The sequence below is a fragment of the Nerophis ophidion genome, linkage group LG23 (genome assembly GCF_033978795.1).
Source record: "Nerophis ophidion isolate RoL-2023_Sa linkage group LG23, RoL_Noph_v1.0, whole genome shotgun sequence".
NCBI lineage: Eukaryota > Metazoa > Chordata > Actinopteri > Syngnathiformes > Syngnathidae > Nerophis > Nerophis ophidion.
In genome coordinates, this window is record NC_084633.1 from 17,754,348 (window position 1) to 17,766,847 (window position 12,500).

The window sequence follows — 12,500 nt, forward strand, 5'->3', positions numbered from 1 at the left end:
GAGCGTTTTCCGTTCGGGCTCCAGTACTCTGGAATACCCTCCCGGTAACAGTTCGAGATGCTACCTCAGTAGAAGCATTTAAGTCTCATCTTAAAACTCATCTGTATACTCTAGCCTTTAAATAGACCTCCTTTTTAGACCAGTTGATCTGCCGCTTCTTTTCTTTCTCCTATGTCCCCCCCTCCCTTGTGGAGGGGGTCCGGTCCGATGACCATGGATGAAGTACTGACTGTCCAGAGTCGAGACCCAGGATGGACCGCTCGTCGGGACCCAGGATGGACCGCTCGCCTGTATCGGTTGGGGACATCTCTACGCTGCTGATCCGCTTGAGATGGTTTCCTGTGGACGGGACTCTCACTGCTGTCTTGGAGCCACTATGGATTGAACTTTCACAGTATCATGTTAGACCCGCTCGAAATCCATTGCTTTCGGTCCCCTAGAGGGGGGGGGGTTGCCCACATCTGAGGTCCTCTCCAAGGTTTCTCATAGTCAGCATTGTCACTGGCGTCCCACTGAATGTGAATTCTCCCTGCCCACTGGGTGTGAGTTTTCCTTGCCCTTTTGTGGGTTCTTCCGAGGATGTTGTAGTCGTAATGATTTGTGCAGTCCTTTGAGACATTTGTGATTTGGGGCTATATAAATAAACATTGATTGATTGATTGATGTTAGATCCACTATGGACTGGACTCTCACTTATGTTAGATCCACTAAGGACTGGACTTTCACACTATTATGTTTGATCCACTATGGACTTGACTCTCACAATTATATGTTAGATCCACTATGGACTGGACTCTCACTTTTATGTTAGATCCACTATGGACTGGACTCTCACTTTTATGTTGGATCCACTATGGACTGGACTCTCACAATTATATGTTAGATCCACTATGGACTGGACTCTCACACTATTATGTTAGATCCATTATGGACTGGACTCTCACACTATTATGTTAGATCCACTATGGACAGGACTCTCACACTATTATGTTAGATCCACTATGGACTGGACTCTCACTATTATGTTGGATCCACTATGGACTGGACTCTCACAATATTATGTTACATCCACTATGGACTGGACTCTCACTATTATGTTAGATCCACTATGGACTGGACTCTCACAATATTATGTTAGATCCACTATGGACTGGACTCTCACAATATTATGTTAGATCCACTATGGACTGGACTCTCACTATTATGTTAGATCCACTATGGACTGGATTCCCACTATTATGTTAGATCCACTATAGACTGGACTCTCACTATTATGTTAGATCCATTATGGACTGGACTCTCACAATATTATGTTAGATCCACTATGGACTGGACTCTCACTATTATGTTAGATCCACTATGGACTGGACTCTCACAATATTATGTTAGATCCACTATGGACTGGACTCTCACAATATTATATTAGATCCAGTATGGACTGGACTCTCACTATTATGTTAGATCCACTATGGACTGGACTCTCACTATTATGTTAGATCCACTATGGACTGGACTCTCACAATATTATGTTAGATCCACTATGGACTGGACTCTCACAATATAATGTTAGATCCACTATGGACTGGACTCTCACAATATAATGTTAGATCCACTATAGACTGGACTCTCACAATATTATATTAGATCCACTATGGACTGGACTCTCACTATTATGTTAGATCCACTATGGACTGGACTCTCACTATTATGTTAGATCCACTATGGACTGGACTCTCACAATATTATGTTAGATCCACTATGGACTGGACTCTAACAATATTATGTTAGATCCACTATGGACTGGACTCTCACAATATAATGTTAGATCCACTATGGACTGGACTCTCACAATATTATATTAGATCCACTATGGACTGGACTCTCACTATTATGTTAGATCCACTATGGACTGGACTCTCACAATATAATGTTAGATCCACTATGGACTGGACTCTCACAATATAATGTTAGATCCACTATGGACTGGACTCTCACTATTATGTTAGATCCACTATGGACTGGACTCTCACAATATAATGTTAGATCCACTATAGACTGGACTCTCACAATATAATGTTAGATCCACTATGGACTGGACTCTCACTATTATGTTAGATCCACTATGGACTGGACTCTCACTTATGTTAGATCCACTATGGACTGGACTTTCACACTATTATGTTTGATCCACTATTGACTGGACTCTCACCATTATGTTAGATCCACTATGGACTGGACTCTCACAATTATATGTTAGATCCACTATGGACTGGACTCTCACTATTATATGTTAGATCCACTATGGACTGGACTCTCACAATAATATTTTAGACTGGACTGGACTCTCACAATATGTTAGATCCACTATGGACTGGACTCTCACTGTTATGTTAGAGCCACTATAGACTGGACTCTCACTATTACGTTGGATCCACTATGGACTGAACTCTCACTATTATGTTAGATCCACTATGGACTGGACTCTCACTATTATGTTAGATCCACTATGGACTGGACTCTCACACTATTATGTTAGATCCACTATGGACTGGACTCTCACTATTATGTTAGATTCACTATGGACTGGACTCTCACAATTTTATGTTAGATCCACTATGGACTGGACTCTCACAATATTATGTTAGATCCACTATGGACTGGACTCTCACACTATTATGCTAGATCCACTATGGACTGGACTCTCACTATTATGTTAGATCCACTATGGACTGGACTCACACACTATTATGTCAGATCCACTATGGACTGGACTCTCACACTATTATGCTAGATCCATTGCACTGGTCCCCTGGCGCGTCAAGAGTGGGAATTTGGGGATAAATCACCAAATGATTCCCGAGCGCGGCGCACGCTACTGCTCACTGCTCCCCTCGCCTCCCAGGGGATGAACAAGGGGATGGGCCAAATCCAGAGGACAAATTTCACCACACCTAGTGTGTGTGTGACAATCATTGGGACTTTAACTTAACTTTAACCCCATTCAAGAACCAATTAAGTGCGTAAATCAAAGTTCCACTGTATTGAATTTAGCTGTTTTACCTCCTTCACCATGTTTTTAATCAGCCTGTTGGCCTCCTGGAGGTCTTCTGGATTTTTGCTGCGAAGAAGCTCAGCCAGGAGCTACACAAACACACACAATGAAACATCAGTGCTGTTAGAATACTTTGATCTAAGTCATCACAAAAACTTTGTGTTGAAATGAGTTCCCAGCAAGAAGACCAAAAGCGGTCTTTCAACCTTCCAAGAAGAAGGCTTGTAAAACTCCACTGTGTAGGGGGGGAAGCAACATGGAGGCGTTTCTGTTTATCTCATGTATTGTAATCAACAGAAAGATATTGTCTGACCCAAGAACTACAAAAGCGAAGGGAAGCAGGACCTGAATCCCCTCCAGGCATCCCTTTTTCGAACTCTTTTACGACCTCCTTTTCCCTTTGGAAGCAGCTGTTGCCATGTGGTCAGGGAAAGTCCAAATAAACTAGGAGGCGTACAATCTTTGGCCAAAGCGTGCTGAGACGGGCGTCTCTCCTCAAATTGAGCCAAATTGAATTCTGTCTCTGTTTAATTCTTTGCTTCTTGTCTTGTTTAATAGATGTCATCAGTGTTTGAACCTGACAGGTTTGCTCCGGTGAGCAGTAACAATGTTGCTACAAACCCTGTTTCTACAAAAGTTGGGAAATTGTGTTAGATGGAAATATAAACGGAATACAATGATTTGCAAATCATTTTCAGCCCATATTCAATTGAATGCACTACAAAGACAAGATATTTGATGTTCAAACTCATAAACTTTATTTTTATTTTGCAAATAATAATTAAGTTAGAATTTCATGGCTGCAACACGTGCCAAAGTAGTTGGGAAAGGGCATGTTCACCTCTGTGTTACATCACCTTTTCTTTTAACAACACTCAAACGTTTGAGAACTGAGGAAACTAATTGTTGAAGCTTCATAACGCAGGTCTGGACTGCAGGCGGGCCAGGAAAGTACCTGCAGTCTTTTTTACGAAGCCACGATGTTGTAACACGTGCTGAATGTGGCTTGGCATTGTCCTGCTGAAATAAGCAGGGGCGTCCATGAAAGAGACAGAGCTTAGATGGCAGAATATGTTGTTCCAAAACCTGTATGTACCTTTCAGCATTAATGGTGCCTTCACAGATGTGTAAGTTACCCATGCCTTGGGCACTAATGCACCCCCATACCATCACAGATTCTGGCCTTTGAACTTTGCGTCGATAACAATCCGGATGGTTCGCTTCCCCTTTGGTCCGGATGGCACGATGTGGAATATGTACAAAAAAAATTTGAAATGTGGACTCGTCAGACCACAGAACACTTTTCCACTTTGCATGAGTTCATCTTAGATGATCTCGGGCCCAGAGAAGCCGGCGGCGTTTCTGGATGTTGTTGATAAATGGCTTTCGCTTTGCATAGTAGAGCTTTAACTTGCACTTACAGATGTCGCGACCAACTGTATTTAGTGACAGTGGTTTTCTGAAGTGTTCCTGAGCCCATGTGGTGATATCCTTTAGAGATTGATGTCGATTTTTGATACAGTGCCATCTGAGGGATCGAAAGTAACGGATATTCAATGTTGTTTTCCGGCCATGCCGCTTACGTGGAGTGATTTCTTCAGATTCTCTGAACATTTTGATGATATTATGGAGCGTAGATGTTGAAATTCCTAATTTTCTTGCAATTGCACTTTGAGAAACGTTGTTCTTAAACTGTTTGACTATTTGCTCACGCAGTTGTGGACAAAGGGGTGTACCTCGCCCCATCCTTTCTTGTGAAAGACTCAGCATTTTTTGGGAAGCTGTTTTTATACCCAATCATGGCACCCACCTGTTCCCAATTAGCCTGCACACCTGTGGGATGTTCCAAATAAGCGTTTGATGAGCATTCCTCAACTTTATCAGTGTTTATTGCCACCTTTCCCAACTTTTTTATCATGTGTTGCTGGCATCAAATTCTAAAGTTAATGATTATTTTCACCAACAAAAAAGTTTATCAGTTTGAACATCAAATATGTTGTCTTTGTAGCATATTCAACTGAAAATGGGTTGAAAATGATTTGCAAATCATTGTATTCTGTTTATATTTACATCGAACACAATTTCCCAACTCATATGGGACCGGGGTTTGTAGAATGTGACCAGGCTGCATGACGACATCCTCACCTTCCCCATGTCCTCGTTGTCAAATACCGGGTGCTTGGGCCGTGTGGGAGGAGAGGGTATCAACGTCCGGTCCAGAGGTAACTCCGGGTCACATGTCACCAGCCCTGTGAGGACAATCTGGTTAGATTTCTGATGAACAAAAAAAAATAAATAAACAAGACAAACCGCGGGAACAAACCTTGTTTTCTCAGGGTCTGGTAGGCTTCGTTGATCTTGGGCTCATTAGGGAAAGCAACAGTCCAGCTGTATAGCATCTCTACGATCTTTGTCTTCACCTTCTCAGGCGCACTGTCGCCCATGTACTGGACAATCAACAACATGCATTCAGACCGGAGATGTCCGATAACATCGCCCGATAAATCCTTCAAAATGTAATATTAGAAATTATCGGTATCTGTTTCAAAAAGTAAAATTAATGACTTTTTAAAACGCTGCTGTATGGAGCGTTACGTATCCGGTAAAACGCGGACAATGGGGAAGTATAGTTGCGTCTCCCGGTCAGTAGCTCCTCCCCTCTCCCACACACAACACAGATGAGACGTTTACTGGCGACACTTGATGACCTCATTAAACCGCAGCGAGCTCAGCATAACAACAACAACAAAAGTGTGTTGTTGCCGGTGCTGTAGCCGTGGCTAATAAGCGAGCTCGCTCGGTGACTGACTAACGACACCATGTCTGTGGTTTGGGATTATTTTACAAACCCCGTTTCCATATGAGTTGGGAAATTGTGTTCGATGTAAATATAAACGGAATACAATGATTTGCTAATCATTTTCAACCCATATTCAGTTGAATATGCTACAAAGACGACATATTTGATGTTCAAACTGATAAACATTTGATTTTTTTGCAAATATTCATTAACTTTAGAATTTGATGCCAGCAACACGTGACAAAGACGTTGGGAAAGGTGGCAATAAATACTGATAAAGTTGAGGAATGCTCATCAAACATTTATTTGGAGGGTGCCATGATTGGGTATAAAAACAGCTTCCCAAAAAATGCTGTCTTTCACAAAAAAGGAGGGGACGAGATACACCCCTTTGTCCACAACTGCGTGAGCAAATAGTCAAACAGTTTAAGAACAACGTTTCTCAAAGTGCAACTAAAAGAAATTTAGGGATTTCAACATCTACGTAATATCCATGATATCATCAAAAGGGTCAGAGAATACGGAGAAATCACTCCACATAAGCGGCATGGCCGGAAACAAACATTGAATGACCGTGACCTGCGATCCCTTAAACGGCACTGTATCAAAAGCCGACATCAATCTCTAAAGGATATCACCACATGAGCTCAGGAACACTTCAGAAAACCACTGTCACTAAACACAGTTCGTCGCTACATCTGTAAGTGCAAGTTAAAGCTCTACTATGCAAAGCGAAAGCCATTTATCAACAACATCCAGAAACGCTGCCGGTTTCTCTGGGCCCGAGATCATCTAAGATGGACTGATGCAAAGTGGAAAAGTGTTCTGTGGTCTGACGAGTCCACCTTTCAAATTGTTTTTGGAAACTGTGGACGTTGTGTCCTCCGGAACAAAGAGGGAAAGAACGATCTGGATTGTTATAGGCGCAAAGTTGAAAAGCCAGCATGTGTGATGGTATGGGGGTGTATTAGTGCCCAAGGCATGGGGAACTCACTCATCTGTGAAGGCACCATTAATGCTGAAAGGTACATACAGGTTTTGGAGCAACATATGTTGCGTGTCCCAATGATCCTAGGAGCTATGTTGTCCGGGGGCATAAAGCCCCCTGGTAGGGTCTCCCAAGGCAAACAGGTTCTAGGTGAGGGATCAGACAAAGAGCAGCTCGAAGACCTTTATGAAGATGAAAAATCATGGACCCAGATTTCCCTCGCCCGGACGCGGGTCACCGGGGCCCCCCTATGGAGCCAGGCCCGGAGGTGGGGCACGATGGCGAGCGCCTGGTGGCCGGGCCTGTTTCCATGGGGCCCGGCCGGGCACAGCCCGAAGAGGCAACACGGGTCACCCCTCCAATGGGCTCACCACCCATAGCAGGGGCCATAGAGGTCGGGTGCATTGTGAGCTGGGCGACAGCTGGGTTTCCCTGCTTAGGCTGTTGCCCCCGCGACCCGACCTCGGATAAGCGGAAGATGATGTATGGATGGATGGATGGATGTTGCCATCCGAGCAACGTTACCATGGACGCCCCTGCTTATTTCAGCAAGACAATGCCAAGTTATGTGTTATAACAGCGTGGCTTTATAGTAAAAAAGTGCGGGTACTAGAATGGCCTGCCTGTAGTCCAGACCTGTGGACTACAGGCCTACATACGACAAGGGAGACCCGGGACGGTTGAACAACTTAAGCTGTACATCAAGCAAGAACGGGAAATAATTCTACCTGAAAAGCTTCAAAAATGTGTCTCCTCAGTTCCCAAACGTTTACTGAGTGTTGTTAAAAGGAAAGGCCATGTAACACAGTGGTAAAAATGCCCCTGTGACAACTTTTTTGCAATGTGTTGCTGCCATTTAAGTTAACGATTATTTGCAACGAAAAAAATGGTTTCTCAGTACAAACATTAAATATCTTGTCTTTGCAGTCCATACAATTGAATCTATTAATTGAAAAGGATTTGTCTGTTTTTATTTACCATTTACACAATGTGCCAGCTTCACTGGTTTCGGGTTTTGTAGATCTATCGATTAATTGTTACAGCCCTATTGTAGACTGAAAACTTACCTTTGGAGATACGACCTTTATCAGTTCATTTAGAAATCTGTATTTCCCGACTTCATTGTGAAACCTCCGCCCGCAGTTCTTCATGCACGCCTCCATCACCTATGCACAAAATTCATGTATTTTTTACCATTTAAAGGCCTACTGAAAGCCACTACTAGCGACCACGCAGTCTGATAGTTTATATATCAATGATGAAATATTAACATTGCAACACATGCCAATACGGCCGCTTTAGTTTACTAAATTGCAATTTTAAATTTCCCGCGGAAGTATCATGCTAAAACGTGGCGGTATGATGACGCGTGCGCGTGACGTCACGCGTTGTAGAGGACATTTTGTTCCAGCACTGTTCACAGCTAGAAGTCGTCTGTTTTCTTCGCATAATTCCACAGTATTCCGGACATCTGTGTTGCTGAATCTTTTGCAATTTGTTTAATGAATAATGGAGACGTCAAAGAAGAAAGCTGTAGGTGGGAAGCGGTATATTGCGGCCGCCTTTAGCAACACAAAAACAGCCGGTGTTTCATTGTTTACATTCCCGAAAGATGACGGTGAAGCTTTACTATGGAACAGAGCGGTCAAGCGAACACGGTTGGATTGGACCACACACACAGGGGTAGGGAACCCATGGCTCTAGAGCTAGATGTGGCTCTTTTGATGACCGCATCTGGCTCTCGGATATATCAGAGCTGACATTGCTTAACACGATAAGTAATGAATAATTCCACTTGTAATCACAGTGTTAAAAATAATGTTCAAAATATAAAACATTCTCATGCATTTTTAATCCATCCATCAGTTTCCATCGCACCTGTTCAAGAAGTTGCGTGAATGGTAAAAAGTTATTTATTTATTAGTGTTTGGTGTGGGGTTTGCCCTCCTGGGGGTTCTTCGGCCCACCAAGCACGGACATGAGAGCCTGTTTCAGGGTTACAATATTGCTTTATTTTTCAAAAAGTCTCTCAGTTGCTTTCCAGCAATTGTCTTTTTCTCTTTCGTTCTCGCTCGCACTCTGGCTCCAGCCCCAACCCCGTCTCTCCTCCTGGCTGCTGCTTATAAACAGAGCGACAGGTGATCAGATAACAAGGCCCAGGTGGGCCGTCTACGCACCTGTCGCTGATTTCGAGGCCGCTCCTGGCAACACCCCGCTTCGCTGCAGGCCCGCAGGCCACGCCCCCTCCACAGTTAGCTTATTATACTCTAGAAATGTTGGTCTTACTTAAAAATGCACGCGTTTAGTTGTGTTAAGTGTTGAAAAAAATATTATATGGCTCTTACGGAAATACATTCCAAAATATTTGGGTTCTTGGCTCTCTCAGCCAAAAAGGTTCCCGACCCCTGGTGTATTATGTGTATCGATAAAAAACATTTTACCATTCTGTATTCTGAAGGCGATCTATGTCGTGTGCTACTCCAGCATCAATATGCGTCCCCCTGACCGTCACCGTCAGCATCCAAGAATCGAGGAATGAAGATTTGTGAATCCTCATCCACAAATCTTTCATCCTCGCTCAAATTAATGGAGAAATCGTCGCTTTCTTGGTCCGAATCGCTCTCGCTGCTGGTGGCCATGATTGTAAACAATGTTCAGATGTGAGGAGCTCCACAACCCGTGACGTCACGCGCACATCGTCCGCTACTTCCGGTACAGGCAAGGCTTTTTTATTAGTGACCAAAAGTTGCGAACTTTATCGTGGATGTTCTCTACTAAATAATTTCAGCAAAAATATGTCAATATCGCGAAATGATCAAGTATGACACATAGAATGGACCTGCTATCCCCGTTTAACTAAGAAAATCTCATTTCAGTAGGCCTTTTAAGGCCTAATTAGATGTTCTTATTTAAACGGGGATAGCAGGTCCATTCTATGTGTCATACTCAATGTTTACTTGATCATTTTGCGATATTATCATATTTTTGCTGAAAGGATTTAGTAGAGAACATCCACGATAAAGTTCGCAACTTTTGGTCACTAATAAAAAAGCATTGCCTGTACCGGAAGTAGCGGACGATGTACACGTGACGTCACAGGTTGTGGAGCTCCTCACATCCTCACATTGTTTACAATTATGGCCATCAGCAGCAAGAGCGATTCGAACCGAGAAAACGACAATTTCCCTATTAATTTGAATGACGATGAAAGATTTGTGGATGAGGAAAGTTAGAGTGAAGCACTAGAAAAAAGAAAAGAAAAAAAAGGCGACGGTAGTGGGAGCGATTCAGATGTTATTAGACACATTTAATAGGATTATTCTGGAAAATCCCTTATCTGCTTATCGTGTTATTAGTGTTGTAGTGAGATTATAAAGTCATACCTAAAAGTCGGAGGGGTGTGGTGACCGCCAGTGTCTCTGATGGAAGCCATGGAGGAGCTGAGAAAGTCACAGCTGCCTCTTTGACAGCTGCAGGATGATGCAAGCTCTGCTCATGTCTCCGGTAAAAGCCGACTTATTACCGCAATTTTCTCACCGAAACCTGCCGGTTGACATGTGGTAGAGAAACATGTTCGCTTGACCGCTCTGTTCCATAGTAAAGCTTCACAACAAACAAAGAAACACCGGCTGTGTTTGTGTTGCTAAAGACAGCTGCAATACACCGCTTTCCAACAACAGCATTCTTCTTTGACGTCTCCATTATTAATTGAACAAATTGAAAAAGATTCTACAACACAGGAATAAAGCCACTACTAGCGACCACGCAGTCTGATAGTTTATGTATCAATGATGAAATATTAACATTGCAACACATGCCAATACGGCCGCTTTAGTTTACTAAATTGCAATTTTAGATTTCCCGCGAGGTATCCTGTTGAAAACGTTGAGGAATGATGACGCTTATGATGACGCGTGCGCGTGACGTTATTGGTTGTAGCGGACATTTTATTCCAGCACCACTCGCGGCTAAAAGTCGTCCGACTTAATCGCATAATTACACAGTATTCTGGACTACTGTGTTGCAGAATCTTTTTCAATTTGTTCAATTAATAATGGAGACGTCAAAGAAGAATGCTGTTGTTGGAAAGCGGTGTATTGCAGCTGTCTTTAGCAACACAAACACAGCCGGTGTTTCTTTGTTTGTTGTGAAGCTTTACTATGGAACGGAGCGGTCAAGCGAACATGTTTCTCTACCACATGTCAAACGGCAGGTTTCGGTGAGAAAATTGCGGTAATAAGTCGGCTTTTACCGGAGACATGAGCGGAGCTTGCGTCATCCTGCAGCTGTCAAAGAGGCAGCTGTGACTTTCTCAGCTCCTCCATGGCTTCCATCAGAGACACTGGAGGTCACCACACCCCTCCGACTTTTAGGTATGACTTTATAATCTCACTACAACACTAATAACACAATAATTGTGGGGCGGTTTAGCTCGGTTGGTAGAGCGGCCGTGCCAGCAACTTGAGGGTTGCAGGTTCGATTCCCGCTTCCACCATCCTAGTCACTGCCGTTGTGTCCTTGGGCAAGACACTTTACCCACCTGCTCCCAGTGCCACCCACACTGGTTTGAATGTAACTTAGATATTGGGTTTCACTATGTAAAGCGCTTTGAGTCACTAGAGAAAAAGCGCTATATAAATATAATTCACTTCACATAAGCAGATAAGGGATTTTCCAGAATAATCCTATTAAATGTGTCTAATAACATCTGAATCGCTCCCACTACCGTCGCCTTTTTTTTTCTTTTCTTTTTTCTAGTGCTTCACTCTAACTTTCCTCATCCACAAATCTTTCATCGTCATTCAAATTAATAGGGAAATTGTCGTTTTCTCGGTTCGAATCGCTCTTGCTGCTGATGGCCATAATTGTAAACAATGTGAGGATGTGAGGAGCTCCACAACCTGTGAAGTCACGCGCACATCGTCCGCTACTTCCGGTACAGGCAAGGCTTTTTTATTAGTGACCAAAAGTTGTGAACTTTATCGTGGATGTTCTCTACTAAATCCTTTCAGCAAAAATATGGCAATATCGCGAAATGGTCAAGTATGACACATAGAATGGACCTGCTATCCCCGTTTAAATAAGAAAATCTCATTTCAGTAGGCCTTAACCCACTACTACCGACCACGCAGTCTGATAGTTTATAATCTCACTACAACACTAGTAACCCAATAAGCAGATAAGGGATTTTCCAGAAGTATCCTAGTAAATGTGTCTAATAACATTTGAATCGCTTTTTTTCCTTTTCTTTTTTCTAGTGCTTCACTCTAACTTTCCTCATCCACAAATCTTTCATCCTCGTTCAAATTAATAGGGAAATTGTCGTTTTCTCGGTTCGAATCGCTCTCGCTGCTGGTGGCCATGATTGTAAACAATGTTCAGATGTGAGGAGCACCACAACCTGTGACGTCACGCGCACATCGTCCGCTACTTCCGGTACAGGCAAGGCTTTTTTTTATTAACGAGCAAAAGTTGCGAACTTTATCGTGGATGTTCTCTACTAAATCCTTTCAGCAAAAATATGGCAATATCGCGAAATGATCAAGTATGACACATAGAATGGACCTGCTATCCCCGTTTAAATAAGAAAATCTCATTTCAGTAGGCCTTAACCCACTACTACCGACCACGCAGTCTGATAGTTTATAATCTCACTACAA

General features: G+C 43.0%; 1 protein-coding gene across 1 annotated transcript in view; it reads right to left on the reverse strand.

The window, feature by feature from the left end:
* gga3b (golgi associated, gamma adaptin ear containing, ARF binding protein 3b) overlaps nt 1–12,500 on the reverse strand; it is a 30,541-nt gene that overhangs the window by 16,211 nt on the left and 1,830 nt on the right. Inside the window, exons 4-7 of the mRNA XM_061885064.1 lie at nt 7,908–8,006; nt 5,376–5,499; nt 5,198–5,301; nt 3,061–3,141 (exon numbers count right to left, since the gene is read on the reverse strand). Coding sequence (XP_061741048.1) covers nt 3,061–3,141; nt 5,198–5,301; nt 5,376–5,499; nt 7,908–8,006 — 408 coding nt within the window. The remainder of the gene's footprint in view (nt 1–3,060; nt 3,142–5,197; nt 5,302–5,375; nt 5,500–7,907; nt 8,007–12,500) is intronic.